A 26,945-nucleotide genomic window follows, 5' to 3' on the forward strand; every position below is an offset into this window, starting at 1 on the left:
GCGAAACATGAAGATCAAATGATCCATTTGTAGGAGACATAGTGGGAGGACATTAAGAAAGCATCAAAGGCTGTTATGAGTTTTCACTTGGGAGCCCACCAAGCCCAAATCAAGTTATGAATTTCGGGTAAACTAGGCGCTGGAATTTCAGTTATAGGCTCAGCAGTGGAGAAACAGATGGTTGGAAAAATTACAAAGGAAAAAAGCATATGCCACTGAATGTTAGCAATAGAGGTGATCGACTGCAACATAAGCATACTGTTTCATCAAATCTATCTGTCTGATTTTTACTTTCCGGGAGAAGTGCATTGTTTCTAAAGGGAACTTTCTGACGGCTGTTCTTCAAAATAAGCCTCTTTCTTGAAGTCAAGGACAACCAGCGCGCACACTCATTATTTCTAGCGAAAAGTGACACTGCTTAGTGCGGCTATCCCAAATTTATTAGCAATCACTTTAGCTGTTTAACGTATAAAACCGGCCTGACCGTGGCCTAGCCCATATGATCGATCAGATCAACCCACTACCGATACCATCTCCACACTTTTCTTTTGGTGTCGGAATGGCCATGATTATTGATAACCAGGCAGCATTCCACAACAGTTTCACTCGAGAGGGAAATCCATTCCGCAACAGCCGTAGCACACAATGAAAAACGACCAGAATATAACCGAGGGTCAACCCCACCAACTTGCAACACCCAAAATTCCGAAAGATTCAATACACCTTTCAATGTTGTCACTGGTTGGTTGCCTCCAAAAGGAACCACAATGATATGGTGACCAAGAGTTTTACTCAGAAATGTAGGAAACCTTCATCGACAGTCAATACTTCAAACCCACTGATATACGGTTACTGAACAGCAACAATCCAGAAAGAACCTCCATAAAATGCTTCATCAGTAAAAGCGAAGAATGAAAAGATAACATCATACTTCCTGCTTGAATGTAGTAAAATCTGAAAGCTAGAGATAGTAATAGGCAAACTATGACCAAAAATCCACCTTGGTAGACAGCTGTGATGGACCTAAGACAAGCGAAGGCAAAGATGCTGTAGGTTAACAAGTTTGGTTACAGAATCAGATTAACATTCTAAACACATGTGCCTGCCTGCCAAAGCTTGGAATATTGATTACTCCAAAGAAGACTGCACAATCTAAAAGAGAAAAACAAGCATCAATCGATATAAACTGCACTGACAGGAAGGGCTTACTCTGTGAGTGGAATCTCCGCTTCACAAGGCTTCACTATGAACTCAAAACAGTCTTCGGCTAAGAATTGCAAAATCTAGATTTAGTACAGTTACCAAAGCAGTAGACTCAATAGAATGATTGATGAATCACATGAAGCAATTGTTAGTAGCTCTAGACTGATGAATGATCTTCCTCTTAAGAAAACATAGATAATTGTAGCTAGCATAATAAAAGTTGAAGCACTTTTTCTTTTTTCTTTTATTTTAAGGTGAAAAAGTTGAAACACAAAAAGATGCCCCATAAGCTTCATCTCTTTTTCTCCTTGTGCTAGCAGTGCACTGTGCCATTTTTCAGAACATCTTCCCAGATGAAATAGCATAACATTTCAAAGCACCATACAAGGCTCAAATGGATGGCTGACTGTATATCCAAGTGATATATTCCACATGAGTAGGAAAGGAGTAAAAGGATGTGGTCGAGGAATGTAGTAGTTAGAGGCATTTGGAGGGCAATCAATCCTGCTATCCATTATTTCTTAATAATTGTCTTAAAAGTGATCTCCAATATCCCAAAATTCCTGGGATTGCCAGATAAATAATCATCCTGATCTTTTTTTCTTTTACCCACCATTTTGACCCAAACACTTCTCACTCTTTTGAGAGATATATGGACAAAGTAGTGAGCATTCACATAAACTCATACTAGGTTGTCTAATATATAGCTCACTCCAATGTGAACTACAAATTCCAAACCAATAAATTTATTAAAAAAGAAAAAAAAAAAGAAGGAAAGAAAAACAATTTGCATATTAGATCTCAATGGTTCATAGAAAAATTAGATTCAGTTCCTAACATGCATCATACTCACAAATAGTACTGAGGATTAGGGATGACAACAAGGAATGCTATATTGGCCTGAACTGCCGGATTCGGAGTGTACCAAACCATATTAGGAATGGACCAATATGGTTCCACCCATCAGTTTGAGAAATTGGTGAGGGAGGGGAGAGGGAGAAAGAAAGAGAGGAAAAGAGAGAGAGGGAGGGAAGAAGGGAGGGAGAGAGGGAGAGGGGAAGAGAGAGGCTAAGCAAAGGGGAAAGAGAGAATGGGGGGGGGGGGGGGGGGGGGGGGGCGCTTTCGAGCTCCCATATCCACCAGCAAAGCCCCTATTTTCATGCGCCAAAGCAGATGGGGGCTCGAAAGCCCGTCCTCTCTCCTTATCTTGGCCCCTCTCTCTCCCCCCCTCTCTCCCTTCCTCTCCCTTTCTCCCCCCACCTCTCTTTCTCTCTTTTCCTCTCTTTTCTTCACCATCTCCCTCTCCCTCCACTTCCCTCCACCTCTTTCTCTCTCTCACCCTTCCTCCTTCCCACACACATACACTCTCTCTCTCCCTCTCTTTCCTTCTCCGTTTCCACCTAATTCGCCGTTTTGTTGTGTCGGTACTCGGTACAAGCCTGGAATGGAATGGCACAATTATGTACCATATTTTTTCGTTAGGCAATTGGTATGGATTCCGATACCACAATTGTGTACCATACCATTCCATTGGACAACTAGTATGGGTTCCGATACTAGCATAGCAAACCTTGGATGAAAATTTATTCTCCTTTCAGGTAAGAAACAACTTCTTAATTCACCAAATGACTAGAGATGCAAATAAGCATCACCCAGATTTATATCAGTCCGAATATCCAGTAGACACCTAATGCATGGCATATTATAGTTTACACAAATTATTTTATGTTGGTAACATCCACGAGAATTAGGTAGTGCATGCTCAACTATGCAAAAAAAGAATTAGGAAAGACACAGTCCCTCCTTCAGTCTGACCAAGTTATACTTGGATCCCCTCTACGTTAAAAGTTTCAAACCAGCCCACCAAGTTATATTTTTTTCTTGAATTGGCCTTCCATCCACCTTCATAAATCAGGTGTCAATCAGACTTCAATAAAGAGCTTACATGACCATCATGCGCCTAAGACTTCCAAAATCTCTAAAAGGCCCCTTTGAGATCCCTAATATCTTTAGAATTCCCAAATCTTCACTTGGTCTGGTCCCCTCAGCATCTTATTTTATCCAATAAGAAGAAATGCGCTGCCTTTATCATCATTGCCTCCACCACTGTAATCATCGTCTTGAATCTTGATCGTCACCATTATCGGCAACCACGTACCTTTTCTACAACATCAAGAATGTTTGACATTATCAAACCCGAGGAGCTAGTAGTTGGTTCACACTATTTCTCCTACAAGAAGTTAAAGCTTGCCACTAAGGGAATTTGAGATCGAGAGCTCCCCAAATTTGGTGATGTTAGCAAGGTTTATGAGGGGACCCTCCTGAAATCTCGAGCCAAGGTCATGGCGAAGCAAGTCTTCCATGACTCGAGGCAAGGAATTTGGAAATTTGTGGCAAAGATCACTAGCATTAGGGGGTTCTATCGCTGAAATTTTGTAACTCCATAGTGGAGCACCAAGAGCAGCTCCTCTTACCCGAATCCTTAGCCACCACCACCACATTATGGGCCTCGAAATCCTAGGAACCTTCCATTCTCACCAGTCTCCTCGTAATCGCCATCTCTACCCCATCCCTTCACTATCCTTAACTACATCTACCACGAGATCCTTATCTGAATTGTAATCCTCTAAGCAGTGGTTTGGAGGGCGGAGTACCTACAGTCAAGGATCCAATGGTGGTTTAAGGTGAGCACCCCCAGATCGGCAAGCACTAGAACCATCCTAACCACCACAGTAACACCGGCAAGATGCATAACTACCAAGTCATCTTCCGCAAGTACCATTTGCAGCAAGGTCGGCAAATGCTATTTCCACCACCTCTGCAACAAGTTCCACCACCCCACTGTCAACGCCAACCACCTCCGGTCCCTTGTCTCTGATGATGCTAAGGAAGACACTACCACCGTCGCCACCAGCATAAGGTTTCTCACAATGATGGAGGTATACCAAGGTGCTCGACAAGGAGATGGTAGCCCCATTTACCTATTATCATGAAGTACAAGCTTGTGTCCAAGATCACCAAGAAGAAGATCAAGGCCATAATCGATAATGCCCTTCTTATCCTTCCTCCCATGGTGAGGATGAGAGATCGGGCTCAAAAATCACAATCACCATCTCCATAACTGCTTCCTACTAAGATTATTGCTTCCTTGAAACCTTTTGTGGAAATCTTCTCTACTTCTCTACTCTGGAGGCCATCTCCCTTTCCTTATTCCTCAATGTTTTTGCTACTGCACTTTCTTTTGCCCAACTTTTTGTTCTATTTTGTTGATTTTTATACATATTTTGACGGTCATGTTATTGTTGTTGTTGGTGGTGGTGGTGATGATGATAGGAGTGAAGATGGTGGTCATGAGAATGCCGGTGATGGCGGTAATTATTAGAGTTGTCAATTTGGGTTGGACCCGTCGGGTTGGCCCGTCCCGTCATATAAATGGGACGGATTGGGTTCATATTTTAGCAACCCATTTAAAAGCAGATCAAATGATCCACCCCATTTGGGTTGGCAGGTCGGGGCGGGCTGGCCCGCCTATTTTGTTTAGTAAAAAAAAATATTACCAAATCCCCTTGAAGCCTTGACCCTTGTCCAGTTATCCGCCTATTTTGTTTAGTAAAAAAAAATTACCAACCCTCCAGAGATCGTGGAAGGGATGCAGAGAGGAGAGGGAAGGATTAATAGTTTTTTTTTTTTTTAGAGGAGAGAATTTTGGTGGGTTGGCCCGTTTAACCCGCAGCCTATGACAGGTCGGGTTAGGTTGGAGTTTTTCCAACCCGCTAGTTAAATGGGTCAGCCCGCCCCATCCCATTTAGAGGTAGGTCGGGGCGGGTAGGCCCGTCTTGACAGTTCTAGTGATTATCATACATGGGTTCTAAAGAGGGCTTGCTTTGAAGAACATGAAGCGAGGGCTCCATGAGGAGGCAGGCATCCGTACTTGTAAGAAGGTGAAGAGGTGGGGGTCCTGGTGAATTAAGGTGATGGATGTAGAGGGGTGATGGAAGGAGAAGAGGGGTGAACGATGGGAGGACAGACAGGGAAAATATCGAGGGAGAAAAGAGAAGATAAATATGTGTAAATTAAGTGCTTAGATGCTTGATCTGAAGCTGACAAGCAGAGCTATGTATAAATTATTTCTTGAATCAATGTTAATTACCTTTTAATCAAATGCATAAGGATCATCATTGTAAGGATTCAAAGAACCCTCTGAGAACAAATCACCTATATTCGCTGGATTTGGATGGGCTCCTCCAACCACCTGCATATATAAAAAGATCATATAAACAAAATGCCAAAGATGAATCATGTCGCATGCATGCACATGTATAGACCCACATAAGCACAAGCACAAACATGTGCATGTGAACCTTAGTCATAGGAATCTTCCATTTCAGATGGCAGACCTGCTTCCAAAACTTCTTGGAGATTCATCCCTACACCCGCTTCTTAAGTGTTTCTTACTAGCACACCCACACCCTACCCGCTTCCAGTAACTAAGATGTGAACACATACCCTCCAAGAAGAAAAAAAATCCAACACACAAAATAGAGAGGGACCTGAGTATGTGTTACACATGGACAAAGCTCCAGCAATTGTGCAGCACACACGCATAACACATATGTGCACCCACGCAACCCTACACACCAACACAGCATGCACATATGAATGCCTGTTCACAAATGAGAACAAACTTGCACCACCAATGCTCACTCACATGCCATTTGCATTCATGAAAACAACTAACTGTATAAATTTCACCTCCAACTTCAGCTGGTGCTACCCCAAGAAATATTTCCTGCAATTGTGCAGCACACATGCATAACACAGATGTGCACTTACCCATCCCTACACGCTGATGCAGCATGCACGTATGAGTGCATGTTCATGAATGTGAACAGACCTGCACTGACCAATATTCTCACACATGCTATGTGCATTCATGCAAAAAATTGACTGTACTAATTTCACCTGCAACTTCAGTTGCATAAGGATCAATTGATGTAATATCTTTTAAAACCACCCAACAGTCTGATTTGTGCACATTCAACAACAATATGCAACTTCATTTGAATGCAATTGTTAATATTATCTTTTTCAAGGATTAACTAGAAAAGAGGTAATGCTGACCTACCAACTTCAGAAAAATGATGTCATTATGTCACATCAGGGTTATCAGATAGCTAAATTCAGCATCTTTTTTATATATATCCACTTAAAAATGACTTAAGACTCAAAGGAAAGATGAAATGAGCCTAAAATAGTCCTATCTTTCTGCTGACTATTTCAATCAATTTTGAGCTTATCATATAGAACAGAGCCAATTCAGACAGACAGACAGACACACACACACACACACAGAGAGAGAATTAAAATAATAATGCCAGTCAAATTCAATCCACTCAATTGCTTTAAGTAACACTTCACGCCAACATATTGATATCCTAAAGTGCAAAATTACATTGATTGCCATTTATAAACAAAAAGATATCAACACAGAAAATTATACTGACCAGAAATGAAGGAGAAAGTTTATTTCCCTAAAAGCAGAATTAAATGAAACCTGAAACATTCACCCCTCAACCCCCCATGCCAGAAAGAGAAAAGAAGAAAAGGCAAAAAAAGAAAAAAAAAAACTTGTCAATGCATTATGACTACAAAAATTATAGAGTTCTGAGGGAAGAATGACAAAATACCAAACAAAAGTAGTACAAAATGGACCATTATAGATTTTAAACTAAGAGACCAATGAGCATATCCATCCTCAAAGGCTTAGACCACTAGACAAAGTTCTTTCTGGTAGTCTGACTCATAACCATGGCAACAACTTCAATCACCAGGAAACTAATTTTTATAATGCTACCACTTCCAGCATCATCAATACCTAATTAGCAGCATTTTAAAATCAGGTTCATACACACTAAAATGATATGTTCTGCATTCTGAGACAGTTCACTTGAAATGCAACAAGTAAGAATTCAATTTGAGATACTAATAAGCAAGGCTCACCATCTTGGTACTGGACCCTTGTCCGGTATCGTCATATTACAATGTTAGCATGCAGTATAGTACGAGAAGGCGAGGCATACCAAGTATCCGTATGGTATTAGACAGCATACTAGTTCAGAACTGGTACAATATTGTACGCCCGGTATGGTAGGGAACATTATGCAAATCTTGCTCACAAGACCTTGGATAAATTTAAGCTTCTCCCACTTTTATGTTCAACTTTATACCCAATAGATTAATTACTATTATGATTTTTGCACTTTATATAGACAATGAAAAGATGATTAATAGGAGCATAAACATCCCAAGGATCAGAAATCATCTATTAGTTCTTTGATTTTGCAATCGCCTCCCTAAGATTTTCACACCAGTGCCCCCATGATTCAAAGACCAAAGTGGATATGTTCTTGGCACCCAAAAACTATTAGAAAAATCTGCCATTGCTTGTCATGTTATGTTGGCACCAGCCTTATAATTGCAAGTCTGCATACCAACAAAAATAAATTTGAGCCCCACCTAAATTTAAATATCTTTTTTTTTTTTTGGGAACTAGGATCCCTTAATCCACTTTTCAACTTAGAATTAAAGTCGATAAAGCAGGCAGTTGCACAGGTGATTAAGATCTGTTGTTAAAAATAGATAATTGGTGTACCTAAGAATACAATCTCGTATTTCCCAAAAATATGCTATTATGTAGATATCCATTCTCCAAAGTCCAAATGGTTACTTCTGACTCTGATTGCATTATGGTTTTATATGCTCTACAACCTAACCGAGAAGAGAAGAAGCAATGGAATGCTTAACTCGAGACTTTATTTATATTTTCTACTATTAGCATCTCCTCCATATATAAACCTTCTATTTATTCTCATCTGCAAAACAGCCTACCTTGGCTTTCTCATCTATGCTTTCCTTCCACAACTCTCTAGCACAAAAGATATATTTTTTTTTTCCTGCTCCTCATTCTTTTCACCCTCACATGCCAGTTTACACAATGTTTTTGTAGCTGCTGATAATTAATGTATCTTAATAGATATATTTTTGCATGGTGATTATCTCCCAAAGGTTAGTGTTGCATAATTGAAATTCTATCTAGCAAGATATGCCGTCCCGATACCAAGCCCTATACCGGTGCTACCCTACTACTGTCTCAGTATGGGGCTGATTCAGCATACCGAGTGTTAGTACACCCCCCATACCACATACTAATACTAAATTAGTAAGGTAGAATGCGCCCCATACCGTCCGGTTCGGTATTGTATGGCATACCTTTCTATATAATGCGAATAAAAGCTTTTCGAAAGTTCCCTTTCTTGCAAAAAAAAATGCTATGGGTTGTCATATGAATGTTGCTTTTCCATTTGATGATTTTGCACTTTTCCTAACTTCGTTACAAGATGCTTCCTTAATCTTGTAATTTTATAATCCCTACATTTGGTGCCTTTTGTTTGGCCTAGAACTTTTTCCTTGCTATCATAGAAGATATTTGTTGAAAGTAGAATTTGTATGGAATTTATGCTTCAATGCAGTAATAGCACATGCCGTTCCCCCTCCCACCCACCTAAACCCCCCCACCTCAAAACGAAAAGAAAAAAGAAGAAAAGAAAAGAAAAGGGAAAAAAGGAGAAAAAAAATGATGCACATGAAAATTATACAATCCTGCATGTAAAAGTTGGGATCTTTTTTTCTTTGGCCCCTTTCAAGGAATGACTTCTAGAACCACTACCGATGATAAATGCTATATAGAATTATTAAGATGAATTTCAGTACATATTGACAATAAGATAATTCTGTTAGCATGCTATTACTAATTTCAAGTCAAAATATAGGTGCCCTATGTGATCCAGGACAACTCTGTAAGAACTAAGAGATGTTCAACAGCACGTATGCAACCTAATATATGCTAAACCAGTTGTACAATGTCATCACCTATGTTACCCAGACCTTCACTTTAACCTAAAGTACCTGCAAACACAGACTTTTGTATGAAACAGCTTCTTAAGACAAAATTCTTAGACATTGAAAGGATATGACGCTTAGACACAGACGTAGACCCGATAAATGGACCTGAGTCCATGTAACATAGGTCATCGTCATGTTCATCAGACAAAGGCTTGAGAAGAAACTTCCAAGAACGATATGAACTCCAACGACTTTTAAATTAAATAAAAAGCATAAATAAGTTCTTCAAGTTGTCTCCATATACCTTCCTGATTTTCAGGATATCCTTGCTAGCATTTGGGGTCTTGGTATGCACCACCTTCTGAGAGTTTGGTTCCTGAAAGTGCAATATAGAAGGAAGTCTTAGTTATATACATGCGACTGTAGTATATGCATTTACAAACCAAAAATGATGATGCTATCATGTGAGCATGTGTGTACCCCAAACATCACAGTGCTCTTTGTCTTTCGGCGCTTTGTTATAGTCCTCCCATTCGAAGTCTCAACTTGATATTCATGGCGTGTTACCTTTCAGAATTGGAAATCAGGATTATTGAAAGATAACAGACACTGCCACGACATTCAAGATTAAAATAAAACAATGCATTTTTTATTAAAAAAAATAAGAACAGAATTATGCAGAAGCTAAATAAGATTATTTAGAGAAGGAATTGCATGCAGGGATATTCATATTAGAGAAGGCTAATTTGGGGAGAGGTAGAGTCACCTTTTTGCTGTGCTTAGGAATATTTCCTGGGCTTCCCTTCCCTACTTTCTTCAGTATGTTTGCTATAGGTGTCTGCATAATTCCTGACAAATTTACATCCTAGAAGGCATCCAAAAGAAATGTTACAATTAATAGAGCATTGCAAAAATATGCATTGACAGAACTAGTTACCAAGGACCGATGGTTCAGTGTCACCTTTCTTCTGCTCTCAGGACTAGTCAAAGCAAGATGGTGTTCTTTTCTGCCATATGAATCCCTCATTTTTATTGATGAAACAGAGTATTCCTGTAATAGCATAAATCCTCAATTATTATTTTATTGACATTACATTGAAATGATAAACTTATAAAGAGTTTAAAGTTTAAACTTTAAACCAAGTAGACCGAGACATGATTGAAATACAATGCTTACTTACATGGGCATACCGAACATATGTGATTGATCTAGAATATAACCAGAAAGCGCCAAAAAATAATGAAGCAAAAGTCAATGAAAATTGAGTTTGTAAACCATCATATTTCCCAGTGTAACAGAACTAATATTATTACTCTTTTCCTCATTACAGGAGATTATCTGCTTAAGGTATAATATTTAAAGTTATGGACAGAAACCACTCACAGATGGCACCTAGTGCAAAACATGTTGAAGAAACAGAAAATCCTCGGTTCCATGTTCTTTGTGTTTAAAATTCTTTCAATCCTTGAGACAAGCACAGTGGCAATATTCCCTATAGTCTATACTATTCGAAAATACTTTGACTATTAATGTTTTTACTGTCTCAATCATTCGTGTAATTATTCTTCAATTATCAAGAGCTAAGCAAATTCCAGATGCTTGTGATCTAATAAATAATTCATGAATTATTCATGGATACTTTAACAAGCATTCATGGATAAAAATTTTATAATACTATCAATTGTTTTGGTGGTGTCGTTGATTTTGTCTATTATTCTTGCCTCTCTGCTGCTTACTTTACAAAGATATATAAAAGTATTCATTTTTTAATTTTTTCAATTAATTTTTTAATAGTCTGGACTCTGGATGCTTTCTGAAATCTTGACAGGTTCTCCATGCTTTTCCTTAACTTTGAAGCTCTGCCTCCTAGCTGAATCAAATGCAAAATTATGAGCACAACTACAAGCAGGATTTGAGCACAAAATGCATTATCCCACTGGCAACTTCGTTAACTCAACCAACTGTTTTAACATCTATATCTATAAGTGCAGTTTCTACATCCATCATGAGATAAAGCTAATGAAATGTTCTGTAAAAGTCACTGGTTTCTTTATAAGATCCTATGGTTCAATAAACATGGGAACCATAACATTATGAGTCAAACTAAAACATGCCATGGGGGAAAAAAGCAAGGAACTGATTTGGACCATTTTCTAATACTTTTATTATAACTCCTGATGGGATGTCACTAAAATGGTAATTGTTTAAAAAAAAGCACTCATTTTTTCAAAAACAAAAGAAGAAGAAGAAAGAAATGGAGTAGAAACTAGGAAATAGACATTCTGCAGTCACCCTCTTTTCCACAGAAGAACTAAAAGAATAAGCACTTGAGAAAATTTTTAAACTTTAGTTTATCTAAACCACTTTAACTAGCCCAAAGATTCAACAACAAAAGAATTATTACTATTTCAATGATCATTGATGACAACAAGGATAGAAGAATCTCATGCCACCAGTGCACAAATAGGCACCAAATTAGCATGCACTGCCAGGTAGTGCCATGCAAGGTTTTGAGTCCCAATGAGATGGGGGCCGTCTCGACCATCCCGTCCCGTTCCTATACATTACATATTAGACCTTGCATGTGCGCTAGTACTCAAAGCCATGGATGAGGACATATTGGAATTCACTAAATTACAGTGCTATCCATGGAATGCCAAACTGCATCAAATCGAGAAGCTTGGGGCATGCCAAACCATACTGGTGGCTAACCGGTGCAGTTCAAGTATTCGAATTAGAATGCTTGTGAAAATGGAGTGAGAGAGAAGAAAAGGGAAAAAGAGAGAGAGAGGAGGGGAGGGAAAGAAAAGGAATGGCCGGCAATGGCCGGTAGCGGCCCACTGAGGTCTCCAAGGCTCCATGGTCCTCCATAAGCGGAGACTAGAGAGAGACAGAGAAAGGGAGAGGGAGAGAAATGGGGGGAGGGGAAGGTGGCAGGGAGGCTGCCAGGTTTGAAACAGGGGCCACTAGTCCCTATTCATCGCATTTTATTTTTAACACAATGCACAGTTTGAAGCTGGAAATGGATTAAAAAAAAATGTAATGAATAGGGGTGGGTGACACCTATTTCAAACTTACAGTATCCATGGGAATGATTTTGGCCATCCAACACCCATGATGGCCCTCCGATGGCCTCTTTGCTGCTTTTCCCTCCCTCTCTATCTCTCTAATCTCCTCTCGTGAGGAACCGTGGAGCCCGAAGGCCTCGGCGGCCCTCTGGTGGCCATCGTCAGCATCTCCACCAGTCTCCCTTTCCTCCCCCCTCCCTCTTTCTCTCTTTTCCTTCCAAGTTCTCCCTCATTTCCATGTCGGTTTAGGTCTGACACTGTGCAATATAGGGGCGTACCGACTTGTATCACTGGCCAGCCTATAGGGGGTCCGGTTTTGAGTCGGCGAATTTTGGTGCTATCCACCAACCCACAAATTGAACCCCAGCCTCCCTCTTCATCTCCTTTCACTATTATTTCTTCAGCCGACAATTTTGAAATATTTCATTCAAAAGATATGTAAACCTTAGTTTGCCTAGGAGAAATTGAACAAAGAAAGTAACCAACTAATTGATATTCTTAGTGCATCACTCATTATTGCTACTTAGTTTTCCAAGGAGAAATTGAACAAACAAAATAGCCAGCTAATCGATATTCTTAGCGCATCATGGATTATTGCTAAGTAAATTATGAGCAAACATTTTTGTATCGGAGCACATTTCATTAACCCTATGTAATTTTGGACACCAATTAACATCAAATGAATGAGCTGGATCTTCAATATGGGCCTCAACCATTCAATCAGTTGAACTTGAAGATTTCATACGCAACCCTGCAAATGTTTTCCCTTTAATATGTTATGACTTATATAAGAGGTGGCATACTTTTGCCAATGGTTAAGATTGGAAAGAAGCACAAGCAATAAAATGCACAGTTCAGCTACGGACACTACTAGAATCATTGACGACTTTATTATCCAAATCTTATAGTTGTGCTGCTTATATTGTCACTAGAATAATGGATGCTTTGTCTATTTGACTTATTTATATAAAAAAATCTTAAAAGTAACGTGTAAAAGTCATTTTAAATCCAACTATACAAAATTTTGACTTGTAATGAAGAAATGTGATAAGGGAAATGAAAAGAGGAATCACCACCTGATAATCTATTTGGCAAGTGTCTTTTTCTATACTATATACAAAAGTCAGATAACAATTACATGGTTGTGATTCAATGAATATATATGGTGGAAGTCATTTAGAGACTGATTGGACATCGCACCCATCATTCATAGCAGATTAAAGCCATAAATTAATATGTCACATTTAAATGATCAATGGATCAACCGCCATAATAACGACAAGAATAAAGGCCCAAAATAATGGATGTTGAAGATGGAGAGAATCCCAAAACAAAGATTTGCCTGAAGAAAAGCAGAAGGCACCTCCAAGAGAAACAAAAGAGTATGTGTGATAATCAGGTCTGGTTGGGCCAGATATGGGTCGGGTCAAATATAAGAGATTAGAAAATTATTAACCCAAACCTAACCTGTTTATTAAATAGGTCAAAAATCTATACCCAAACCTAACCATTTTATTAAATAGGTAATCTAACCCAACCTACAAGGGGATGAATCAAGTTAAACATGTTAAATGGTTAAGCATTGCCACCCCTACAAAAGAGTAAGGCTGACCCTCTCCACCTAATTATTCATAGATTAAAAATCTTAGAAAGATTGAATTTGTTTCTAGATTTTATCTTGAGCTCTGCTATTCTGAATCATGTTTTGCATCAAATGGCATTTGTTAGAAAAGCCTAATTGAAATTATTTCTACCTAGTTACGTTCCATATTGTGGCCAGATAGGAGGATGCCTCTAGAAGAAGACAAGGAATTCAAGTACCCAACTTAATTTGAAACTTTCACTAGAAATGATAAAAAAGTAAATGGCCAGATCTATTCTCTATTGTTCATCTTGTAGCATTTATCTACTTCATTTCTTAAAAAAGGTCTTTTGAATTAAAAATATATTTCATGTCGCCAATTATTCAAACATCTACTATACCAAAGAATTCAAGACTGATGCTAGATTTTGAAGGTCAATGCATTGCCATTCATTAGTAGTTTGAAAATTAGAGGATAACCAACAAGGTTTGATGAACCAGTACCAAGAGTTGTATTGGCTGGCGACTGGTATGGTATGATACCAATACGTACTGTATGGAATCGCAGCACAGCAGAACTAGAGGGAGGGAAAGGGGGGAATAGAAGGTGGGAGAGAGAGGAAGAAAGAGAGAGGTCGAGACCTCCAAACTCACTTGAGAGAGAAACAGAGAACGGGCATGGAGAGAGAGGCGTCAAATGATGGCTTCGTGAGGGGACAGAGGTTGGAGGAGGTGGTAGAAGGAGAGAGAGAGAGGGAGAGCGCAAGCTTTGCAAGGACTCGAAGTAGCTTCAAGCCATCCGATCCAGCGATAGGAATAGAGAAAGAGAGAGGGACAGGTGAGAGGGAGAGGCTTATCTTGAGTGATGGTCTAACGGAGAGAGGAAGCAAAGGCTTTGAAGTTCAGCAAAGTAGGGGTGAAAGTAGATCGAATGATGTCTGTCCGGATCCTTTTCATATCCGAATCTATTTAGATATGGATAGTAATTCGAGCATTCGACTAATATTTGTATCCATATCCGTCAAAAAAAAAAATATGGATATGAATAAACAACTATCCGATCTATTTTCGAACATCCGATTCTATTTGTAATCCTATTTAATTTTATATAGCACTTATAAATTTTTAGAAAAATAAATGACTACATTAACATGCTATTAACTTGATTTATCATCTACTTAGTAATATCTTTAATTCTAAAATCATAAAGTTTAATTACCCGAATTACATCCATATTATATCTATGCTTTTGGTATCCATTTTTATCCATATCCAGTCAAACCAAATATAAATATAAATTCTTGCATCATACTAACATCCATGTCTGTATCTGTATTCATCAAATAAAATAAATATGGATATGGATATACTGGTATGTGATTCGTATCGATTCGACTTCAGCCCCATGGCAAAGAGATCTCTCGAAGGCTCTCAGAGCTTGATGGTCCGAGCCAAGGGGAAAGAGTGAGGGATTTTATAATCCAAACCGACTTGCATGGCTAAACCATCATGAATCGGCATTAATTCAGTGTTCCCTGGTAAGCAACCTTATTAACATGCCCATTGTTAGTATCTTCACTTCATGTTAGGGTAGAAGTGTCAAGAAATTGTAAGCTCTTAAATACATTCGCTTCTTTAATATAGTACTTAGCAATTATCCAACCACTTACCTATAAGCAATTTCTCCATAACATCCTTCTAGGAAAAATAGAAAAAGTCTTATAGAAACAACCCCCAACCCAAAAAAATTTTTTTTTTTTAAACTCCTCAACATCTCTTTTAGTACCCTTTTCCATTGTGAACCTACCAACAGGTTAAATACATCACAACTTTCTACAAAATTCCTTCCATAGTAGGATGTAGTCCTAATGAGTTGGATACTAATTTTGGTCGACCATTGTAGAATATAATTTGTACTACTCTCCAGATTTATCTCCTACCTCTTTGCTAGGCTTTCAGAAGTTATTTGTTGATGACGCAATCAAGCATAGGGGCACAAGAAGGTCTTCAATCTGGTAGCTGCATGCAGCAATCAGCAAATAAGGATACTTTCACCAATTTCTTGGTCTTAGAGATTTTATGGAGACATTGACAGCTGAACATATCAACTTTACTCTTTCTTGTTTACCTTCCTATTAGAAACGATGCTAGACAAGAGATGGAACATAATAAATTTCTTTCTAAACTTGGATATTCACGAGTGGAATCAACTATAAGCTTGGGGATTAATTATATCTATATAGAGGCCAGCCAGATATGGAGTTTGAATCATGATAGGTATTTTTGTTAAAAGAAAGGGTGCAGCCTCCTATTCCTCTTTTTCTATCTTATTTCTCCTTGCTAACCATCTGGCTGCATTTTTCTCTTTCTATCTCTTTTCGCTTAATGATTCTTCTCCTCCATCCAACCCCTCTTTTAGTACTTTAGCTGCTAGTATTGGCAGCTGCAATCAGCATAGTAGTTATTGAAATCTCAAGTATGCACTTGATCTGCAAAGTTCTCTGTTAATCAGAATCCTATATAAATCTATTTTGCTTGGCCACATCAATATGAAGGATATCTATTGCTATGCTATTCATCAGAATACTAGTTCAAAACCAAAAATAATTGCAGTTAAGCATGTGATTTTCTTTGTTCTTAAAAAATTAGCAACCATAAACCCCAGGTTGCATTAGTTAAGCAATATTTATTTCATTAGGGTACCTGATGAACTGCAGAACTTCCCTCCTAACTCTATAAGCTCTCTCCACCTTCTCAAGGTGTTAGCTATAATAGCCCTCAAGCCAGCCCATCTGGGTGTTTGGTATAATTACAAATAAATATGATTTCAAATGTTTCTCTTTTCTTTTCTTCTTTTTTTAGAAGTGAAGCAGGCCCACTGATGATTCCAAATGTTTCATCAGTGGAACTTCTTTTTGGTCACAATCATTCTTTGATAGAAGAATTTTCATGAAATCACATACATAGAATCCCCAAATTCTTATCTTTAGTGAAATGGCTAGTGATTTGATAGGTCTATTGAGTACATTAATTGGCAACTATGATGACTAATCATGTTAACACCTATGATGGGATAGACTCACTAAATACCAAGAAAGTTCTTGCATAAAAATATATATACAAAGTCTCCCTATTAACCATTTCATAATTGATAACTTCATCAAATATCACAAGTAGGTGCATTTGTTCAAATAATATACTTGAATGACAGAGAAAATTCTCTTGCTAAGAATTGTGTTACCTACAGAGAAGGAAGCATCTGGATCAAGGTATGGAATCTTGTTGTCAGACCTTGTATCAGTTCCTTGCTAGTACAGCATCAATATACCCACTACGGGGGTCGTTTTGGCATACCAGACTCAATAAGCTCCCAGTACAGTCTTAATTCGGTATCGATATGATACGTGTCAGTGGGTACAAGGCAGTACACACTACTATGATAAACATTGATCCAGATACTTTTTAACATATGATAATAATTTTGATCATTTAGCCTAGATCAAGCTACAAATTGTTATATTAGAGCATCAAAGTTATTTGACCAACTTCCCTATCAGCGATCTCGCAACTTGTATTCCTTTATTCAAGCATGATTAACTTCAAGGATTTGATTAGATTCATATCAAATGCAGCGTATTAATAAACCTGTTTAAAAAAAAAATTGATTCAGAAATTGGTCCAAGTCTAGTCATGTTTGTCAGTTTCTTAGTTTGATATTGAGCTGAGCTGAGATCAATTTTTGAAGAAATATAAAAAGATCGACAGGATATGCTAGTAGTTTTATGGTTGGCAAGCTGAATTCTGTTTAAAGCCAAATTGCATGGTACAAAACATTCAAAGATATGATTTCTTTTGAATTATCAAATCTACAGTTTTTATAAATTATATTACAAAGCACAAGAGTGCATTCAAATAATATTCTTTACCAAATCATGGTACCAGACATGCTGCCTATACCCACTTTTTCAAAATTATAAGGTTGCATTTGGTGCATTGCCAGACAATCTTGAAAGGTAATCTGGATTGCCTTCAAGATAGATTACCACCATTAAATTACCAGTAATGTTGATTATTGTGTTTGACACATGTAGATAATATTGCAGTAAAATTATTGAAAATCTTAATTGACATGTTTAGTATGACAATCAGATTACCGGTAATATGAAATCAAATTTCTAAAATATCCTTAACCTTATAATAATAATATAATATATTATATTATATTATTATTTATAATGATACTTATATAATTATTGTAATATAATATAATATATTTTAATAGAGTATATTATAATAATATAATATAATATTTTAATAATATAATAATATAATTTATTATACTATACTATTATGTATAATAATATTATATTATATATTATGTTATATTAATAAAAGATATTATCATAATATATTATAATATTAATATATTAATATATTACAATATATTATAATATAATAGCGTAACAATATAATTAATATTGTTATATAGAATAATATTTATATAATATATATTACAATATATTAATATAATATATAATATTATATGGTAATATAATAATAAATTATTATAATATAATATAATATAATATACTATATTATTATATGTAATAATATTATATTATATTATATACTATATTATATTAATATAAGATATTAATATAATATAATATAATATTATAATATATTATAATAATATAATAATAATATATAGTAATATAATATTGTAATAATATAATATAACAATATAATATAATATAATTTATTGTGATATATAATAGGATTTATATAATATATATTATAATATATTATCATATACTATATTATAGTAATATCATATAGTTACTATAAAATAATAATAATAATATAATAATAGTATGTTATATTATAATATATTATATCATATTATTATATATAATAAGGAGAGGGTGAGAGCTGTCGGGGGAGGAGGGTGGAGGGATAGGTTTTGTGTGATTTTTTTTTAGGAATAATTTTGTCCAAAAATTTTTTTGCAATATTGCCAAACAAGTGATAATCTGGATAGCCACCCCTCCTCAAAGCAATTTAGATTATCTCCTGAGAGGTAATCTGAATTGCCAAGGCAATCTGGATTGCCACTCAAAAAGCATACAAAATACAGTAATCTGGTGGACCCACTTTAAATTGCCAGCAATCTGAATAGATTATTAGCTACCAATTGCAACCTAAATTTTTGGATAGCTACCAAAAGTTAGCAAAAGTACAGAAAATTTATTGATCTATTAATTAAGTCCATATGCCCATACTATTTAATATTAACAATTACCTTTTGTACCCAAGAGGATGGTTTTAATCCCCCAAGGGATGGGAGGGCATCTGGCCATTCCTTTCCATTCCTGTGAGAATAAGAGAACTAGAACAGGGGTGGGACCCCAAAACCCACCTGCACGAGGTGAAATCATGCTGATTCCATAAAGAGAGAGAGAATGAGAGAAAGAAAGAAAGCAACAAAGAAAGAAGGGAAAGTAAGAAGAAGAAGAAAAGAAAGGAAGGAAAAAGAAGAAAAAGGAAGGAAGGAAAAACAAAGAAAAAGAAAGAAAGTAAAGAAGAATAAAAGAAAAGGAAAGGAAGCAAGAAAGATGAAGAACAAAGAACAATAAGAGAAAGGAAGGAAAGAACGAAGAAGAAAAAGAGAAAGAAAAAAAGGAAGGAATAAAAGAAAGAAAGAAGAAGCAGAAAATAAGAAAATAAGAAGGAAAGAGGAAAGGAGATATGAACGAAGGTCGACTATTAGACACTCGACCAAGATGGCTGCCAAGATGAGGCAATGCTACATTTTGTGAAGAAACCAGGATGCGCCTTCCCATCGGATTAAAACCTCGTCCAAGGGTAAGAGAATATGAAGTATCTCAGGCATAGCCATATAATAACCTGGGCCATGTTTAACATGATACATTTTAAGGTAACACATGGTGTTCAAATTGTGGAAGCAAATAAAAGCCCCGAAGAGTGACTTAAAATTATCTTTGGTGCAACATCTTGACAAAAAAGTAAAAACACAAGCCTCCATCATATCTGTCTCGCTGAACATGCTACGTGATCACAGCAATTAAATCTAGTCATAACAAACCTAAGCTAAGAATTAGAAATATAAAGCAGTAAAAATTCAATATTCTGATCGTATGGCTAGCAGTTCAGATTTATAAAACCTTCTTGGAGTTTGCTTCCTGATCAACTTGCTGATTTTCACCCATCACCTTCCATTGTAATTGTAACAGTGCTCTCTGCTTTTCCTCCTGCATTGGATGATGTCACCAACTAAATTACAGGGCTGATTTGTGGATACCCAGCCAGTTAATAATTATAAATACCTTTGACTTCTGGAGCTCCAGCTCCTCCTGTAGTTTTCGATAGTCATCTTCATGCTGCAGCTTCAAACCTTTTATTTGAATTTCATGTTCTTTCCTCAGTGATGATATTTTCTAAATCAATTCAGATATCAAACAGTTAGATTCCAGACAAGGCTCTTAGACATTAATAAGGCAAAGGTGCAAAGCCTCATACAGTAGTACCTCCCTCATTTCATTTTCAGCCTGAAGTTGGATTCGTTGTAGCTCTTCCTTCTGATAAGCCTGAAGACTGGATTCCTTCTCATCATAATCCTGCTTGATTCTACTAATCTACAAAATGCAAAAGAAGCCTGAAAACATTGTTCAATAACATAGGATGTATTTCTTCTTCTTTTTTACAACGACAGGAGGAAGCCTGGCCAAAAATCGGGAATTGGGTGAGGGCGGGTTATGAAAGTGGGCTGCTGGTATCTAACATCCAGTGACCTGGCCAACTGAAGCAATTGGCACCCTCTAGGATTTATCCAAACTTGACCAGCAGGCAGAAAATTTCCAGTTAAGTTACAAATAACGGTCATAGTGAGGAAATACTTCTGAGAATAATGTACTAGGACATGCACCATGAGGAACAAGGATAAGACATCTGCATGCTTCCCATGATACCGATCATGAATAGCTGATATGAAGTGACAGTAATACCTTTCATCTTCCAGTACAGAATTGTATTAGCATACGCCATATCAATTATCTCCTCAACTCAAAAGTATAAAATTTCTCAATAAAAGTGGCAAAGAATCATATATCCCATGAGATTTTCTTTCCAAAATGAAGGGAAAGAGTAACCATAAGAATGCATTATCTAAATGCAAATAAAATTTTTAAAACCCTGTGACAGCATGAGAAATTGACAAGCCAATGGTTTCCCTACCAATGTAAGAGAACTGCCCATCCCAACATGTGAACACGGGGTATGGTTTTTAAGAAAAAATGTTAGAATATTGAAGATAAGAACGTCATATGTTTTACATATTCTGCCAAAAATTAATCCACACGCACAAAAACAAAAAAAAAAAAAAAAGGATTGCATTTTGGTAATACTCACAATTTTACACATAATAGTGGCAAGCAGAGCAATTTTCTAGCATAACAACCTAACTTGACCGTATAAATTGCAAGCATAGCAAGTATAATACATTTTAAGAGCAAGTTTTTAACATGGTTGGGGTGCAATGCTTTTCATGTAAGACCAAACTCCATTAGGGTAGCTTGGTGTCAAAGAAAAAGAAATACTACATGAAAGTATTATAGAACAATGGGTTCAGCTTACTATATCTTGTACTAGTTACAAAATGAAGATAGTCTCTCAAAAATATGATGTACTGTTCAAATCACTATCTATAGTCATGCAAAGATCAATAATTTCCCTTGTGTATAAAACATACTAATCCTTGTACATACCATTGCACCATGTTCCTCCTTAACACGCATCAGGTATTGCTGGGCTTCTTCTTTGCTCTCTGAGATTTTTTCATCACAATTTCTTTCCATTTCTTTTATGAGTTTCTCTGCCTGGAGCTTTTAACAGTCAGATATGTGAATGGTTTCCAAAACACATGTCGCGTAGAGGTGGCATTTGAAAAGAGAAAAAGAAAATGAAGTAAAAGGAACACGCCTTCTCTTTTTCAGCATTAGCAATCTCTATCTTCTCCACCTCATACTTCCTGCGGATATCGTTGATAGCCTAAAAAATAAAATAAAATCTCATTGGCTTATTAACAAGCCCAAAGGACAATAAGGCTTATGCAACACCATAATGAATAACCAATACCTGATCATTTCTCTGCGACAGTTCCTTCAAATGTTTTGATAGCTCCAATTGTTTACCTTCAAGCATCAAATCATACTCTTTTCTTGCTTCTGCAAGTTTACATTCAGTTGCAGCAAGCAATGCCTGAATCTGAAAACAGATATAGTTGTCTTTAATTCTTCCTTAAAGCATTCTAATTTCACAATAGCAAAAACTTTAGCTGTATAACCTTAGATTTTTGTTCTTCCAATTGCTTTTCTCTTTCCACAGAACTTATATGAAGCCGTTCCTTCTCATCTAAAGCACAACGAAGATGGTTGATCTGATTCTCCAGTGAATCAACATGCTGATCACGCTTAACAATCTCATTCTGCAAAGCTTCTGTGTCCTTAGATCTTTCCTGTATCACCAACCGCACCTTGTCCTGAAGGTCCTGCTTCTCCAATTCTATCTCTGAAATTTTCTTTAACAAATCTTGCTACAAAGTCCAATGACAAAGGTAAGAAGAAGCAATATAACAGCCTACATCCTTAATAATGGGAATGGCAAGATTGACAAACCATTTGAGTTTCAGTTAGGCTACATGCTTTTGATAAATCTTTAACTTTCTCCCCTAGTTCCAAAGCCAACTTGTCTGATTCCTTCTTATTTGAAACAAGAACCTCAGCTTCAGTCTCCAATATTCGAATTTTATCTTCTGCCAAGCGACATTCCTCTGCATGTTGCACCATAGCAAACTCTTGAGCTTTCTGCAGTTCCATAATTTTATTCTTTAGCTCTTCGATTTCCAATTTGAAGGCATCATTTTCTGATCGGGTATGCATAAATTGTTCATGGAGTTGCTCATATTTTCCATAAGCAGACTTTATAGCTAAACATTTCTCCTGCTGAAGTAACTTGTCATAAGCTCCAAATGACAAGAATAGCCTAGAAACCTGGTCTGATATGGTTGCACTCTCCTTGTTCAATTCGACTAGTTGGAACACTAAGTGATTAAGCAGCATTTCAAGTTCCTTAAACTCTTGACATGATTTATCTATTTTCTGAGCAAAATTCTGATTGCTAAGTTGCAGAGCACTTCTTTCATTTTCCAGGTTGTTTACGGTGGATCTCAAGCATTTGCAGGAATCTTCTTTCAAACTTAACTCGTGTTGCATCGCTTGCATATGAGATTCAAGAGTCTCCAAATGCGCCTTTTTCTCTTCAACAGTCTCTTCTAAGTGTTTCACAGCCACATCTACATGCAATGATGTGAAAAGAATTCTTCATTTTTACTACTTTGGTATATAGATAAATAAAAAAATGCATGAAGATAGCAGGTGAACTGACAAACTCCCTGCACTCACATGCCCAACTTAAAGCTTGTGGGCCAGATGACAGAAGCCAGATGATTCACCTAAGAATATAGGTACTCTTTTTCTAAAAATCATATATCATAAATGCCAGTTTTGATCTTAAAAAAAAAAATCCACTGAGATATTACTAACCCTAACATGGAGACATCGTTCCTCTGACAGAAAAAGCTAACAGCTACCTTTTTCCTTTATGACATTATCAGTTGCAGAGCGCTCATCCCTGAAATATTTCTCCATTTCTTCTTTCTCCCTCCTGAGTTCCAATATCTCTTGTTTCCCTGTTCAAAAGCCAAAAATAATATATCATATATCGAAGAAAACAAATCATAAGCTAGAACTTGTCAAGAAATTGGTTTGTGAAACATAAACTTATAGTGAACTTTCTTACAGTACATCAAGGCTTATGTTAAGTCTACACCATGAGTGTTGGCGACATATGAAATTGGGTTGCCAATAAGTTAGTTAATACATTTTCGATTTGATCGTACAGGGATTACCAGCATTTATTGTGTTGCCTGCACACTCTAACTTCACAGACAAATCATTTAGAAGGCAGTTCAAATCATCAAAAGCTTTTGAACTGTGTGCAAGCTTTTCTTCAAAGAAGTTCTTGTTTTCCTCAGCTGCTAAAGTAAAAAAAACCTTGAGCATGATGGATAAAAATTCTGAGACTTCAGTAAAGAGAATATCGGCAACTTAATCATACCTGCATGAGTCTGACCAGCCAAGTGTTGCAATGTTTCAGTTAACTGATCACACAGAATCTTTGTTGAAGAGAATTTTGAATCTAATCCCTTCCAGAGCTTTGTATCTTCTGTTTGCTTTACTTTGAGCTTTGCATTTTCATTGACTGCTTGCTGTAGTTTGGCCTCTAGCACATGTATCTGCTCTGTTGCTCTTTTTATCCTTGTGTGCTTTAATATTCATCACATAACATCATAATTATAAGCTTAAAAATCAAATCAAAAAGAACCAAAAATAATTATTTTATAAGCCATAACTCATTTCTGAATGACAACCATAATTATAATAGCAGGCATTATTTCATCCAAGTCAAAAGCTAGCAGCTTTCAGTATTATTTTTGTAAATGCTACACTTTAAATATAAATGACTTAGGCTAGCTCCGCAATGTGATGACAATTCCATTTGATAGGATTTTTCATGTAAGACTGTTAAACTTGTATATTTAAAGAAAGCATTTATTTGCAGTCAGAGAAATTTTTATATGCCTAAGAGCAAATTTGGAAGCACGTCTAAGAGGAACTTTCATATGTAACAGAGATAACCCTGAGCAATTTGTATATGCCAAACAGCCAATTTGGAAGCATATCAGAGGGGAAAGCTCTTTCATGTGTAACACAGCTAACCCTCATTAAACATGAGAACCAAAGTTGGACCATAATGTCTTGTACCAAAAGAAGAAATGGGAATGGGAACAAGAAGTTATCAAAACAAAAAAGGATGTTATTGCACAAGAATTATTAGGTCCTAAATGAGCAAGGTACAGAGTTGAAGTTTTCCAAAACTAAATAGAACGTAAAATGAAACTGCTGAAACATAATCAATTAACCAAGTAACAAGAAATAAAATAGCTGTGATTAAAATAAGGTGCGCAGTATTAGAAGATTATTGAATAAGGGAAGTTTGAGCAACCATCCAAGAAAGGCTTAGTTTATATATACAAGGAAGAAAATCATAAAATATAACAGGAAAAAACAAAACAGTAAGATTACTAGTTGCTATAATCAGAAGTTTGATATATGTCACTAGTCCAATAAAAAAGACAAGAACCATCTTAAAAATGATGAAATTAAATATGTTATGAAGCTAGTCTTAGATATAGATTTTATTAGATCTGGATACAGCTTAAGAAGCTCAAGGATAATACTCGTGAAAAAAAAAAAAGAAGCAGCTTGAATATTAGATGACAAGAGTACAGGAAGGCAAAACAGTAACCACCAAAATAGGAACACATCAGATCCAGCAACAAGATAAGGACGGAAGAAAAGACGAAGGTACGAATCACAGATAGGAAGACTAAACGTGTCAATATAAGTACAGATGATGAATGCGTGTGTGTGTGAGAGAGAAAGAGAGAGAGAGAGAGAGAGAGATCCATTTAGGGATGAAACTAGACAGTAAAAACAGAAAACGAGAGACCAGGCTTCAAAAAAGCAACAAGTCTCCAAATCCAGAGGAAAAAAATTCAAAACTGAAGATTACATCATCGAAACTACAAAAATATATTGGGTTTAACTAAGCCAACACAATGAAATAACTTAGAAGTCCCCAAAATCCAATAAAGGCTCAGAAATCCAACAAGAGGAAAGAAAAATCTTAGCGGAATGATTTTTACCGCCATTTCAAGATCGGTTTTCACCGAAGCTTGTTCTTTAACCAACCTCTCTGAAATCAAACACATCAAGAAGCGAAATCATCTTAGAGAGCCAATATTTCATATCAAACTGCAAGAGGAATTATATTTCTTCATAAAAGAAGCAAAACCTGCGGTTAGCTTTAGATTGGCAAAGCTCCCATAGGAGATGGAATCCGAGGACAGCCGGGGATTTGAGATCTGAGAAGTTTTCGCAGCTCCAGCAAGAGATCCATTAACGGATCTGAGATGATCCAAGCTCTTCATGCCAGAAAATCCGAGCTTCTGCATCTCGAGTCCTCAAGAAAGGATCACCCCCTTTGAAACCCTAAGAACGAGATCTTGGTCGCCGATACGAGCTCGCCTGATCGAATCGACAGCAGAAACCGTAACTCAAGCGTCAAGAGGAGATCGAATCGATTGCGTCCGCCTGAGATGATCCGATCTCTTTCGCCTCTGAAACCCTACGTTCTCTGGAACGAATTCGAAAGGAAGAGGACGAGCAATCTGTGAGGTTGTTCTCGACGGAGCAGCGTCGAGCTCCAGTCGAGGACGGAGAGAGAGTGGACGGTTTGAATGGGATCGGGCGCCATCAAACGCCTATATATAGTGCCGCCTCGCCTTCCCACCAGGAGCGGTTCACCGTCGTTCCCCGAGATAACCTCGGATTTCAGAAAAATTACGAATCTTCACCCGAAACGAAACAAAAGCGAAACAAAAACTGCCATATGCACAGTTTTGAAACCGTTGACATCGGCCTCTTGGTGAGTGGGCGGTAACAAAAGGCCCGGATATCGGTTTATATCGGCCGATAGGGCAAGTCCAGTGGCAAAAAAAAAAAAAAAGGTGGTATCATGAAACGTTCTGGGTGTCATTTAACAGTTTTCCTTAACTTCTTTTATCTTTCTTCTATTTTCTCAAACTTTTTTGAACCTTCTAAAGATTTTCGTGATGACAAGAAGATTTTCATGAATAGTGAATAGGTAAAATAAATTCATTTCAATAAGATCATCTTATGAAGAGCCTTACACACAAAAACATGTCAAAATCTTTAACACCAAGGATGTCAAACAGCTGCACTTATTCCAAGCCACATGCGACTCTGCACGGAAAAATCCTTACAGAAGGATCAAACTCACTTGGGATTTTGATGGTGCGATTGGGACCGGACTAGGCCTCCGGAATGTTGGCCGAGATTGAGCTAAAACCACCCCAGATCAGACCTTGTGGCCTTGAATAACGGTACAACAATGGTAACAGAGTGTAACCAGCCGGTGCTTATTGCATATACACATTGATTGGTGTTTCCTTTTCTTTGAAAATGTT

At 37.0% G+C, this 26,945-nt stretch overlaps 1 protein-coding gene across 1 annotated transcript; it reads right to left on the reverse strand.

Moving 5' to 3' along the window:
* Window positions 1-26,321, reverse strand: LOC105056826 (synaptonemal complex protein ZEP1). The gene is made up of 19 exons (XM_010939153.3): window positions 25,751-26,321; window positions 25,602-25,651; window positions 23,951-24,158; window positions 23,742-23,867; window positions 23,424-23,522; window positions 22,450-23,126; window positions 22,119-22,367; window positions 21,911-22,039; window positions 21,755-21,823; window positions 21,541-21,651; window positions 20,305-20,412; window positions 20,104-20,214; window positions 19,942-20,028; window positions 10,067-10,156; window positions 9,872-9,970; window positions 9,586-9,672; window positions 9,410-9,481; window positions 5,354-5,455; window positions 1-1,267 (listed from the first exon to the last, which is right to left on the reverse strand). Exons 1-18 carry the CDS (start codon window positions 25,908-25,910, stop codon window positions 5,357-5,359), a joined length of 2,631 nt encoding a protein of 876 aa, XP_010937455.1. The 5' UTR covers window positions 25,911-26,321; the 3' UTR covers window positions 1-1,267; window positions 5,354-5,356.
* Window positions 26,322-26,945: the final 624 nt, after the last annotated feature.

This window comes from Elaeis guineensis, chromosome 13 (genome assembly GCF_000442705.2).
Source record: "Elaeis guineensis isolate ETL-2024a chromosome 13, EG11, whole genome shotgun sequence".
NCBI lineage: Eukaryota > Viridiplantae > Streptophyta > Magnoliopsida > Arecales > Arecaceae > Elaeis > Elaeis guineensis.

Bases quoted from the DNA above. Each gene is read 5' to 3' on its own strand.
- LOC105056826 (XM_010939153.3), bottom strand. From the start codon at position 25,910: ATGCAGAAGCTCGGATTTTCTGGCATGAAGAGCTTGGATCATCTCAGA. The intron at 25,652-25,750 runs GTTTTGCTTCTT...GTTTGATTTCAG, and splicing joins CAATCTAAAGCTAACCGCAG to AGAGGTTGGTTAAAGAACAA. The intron at 21,824-21,910 runs GTATTGGTTATT...TTTATTTTTTAG, and splicing joins TGTCGCAGAGAAATGATCAG to GCTATCAACGATATCCGCAG.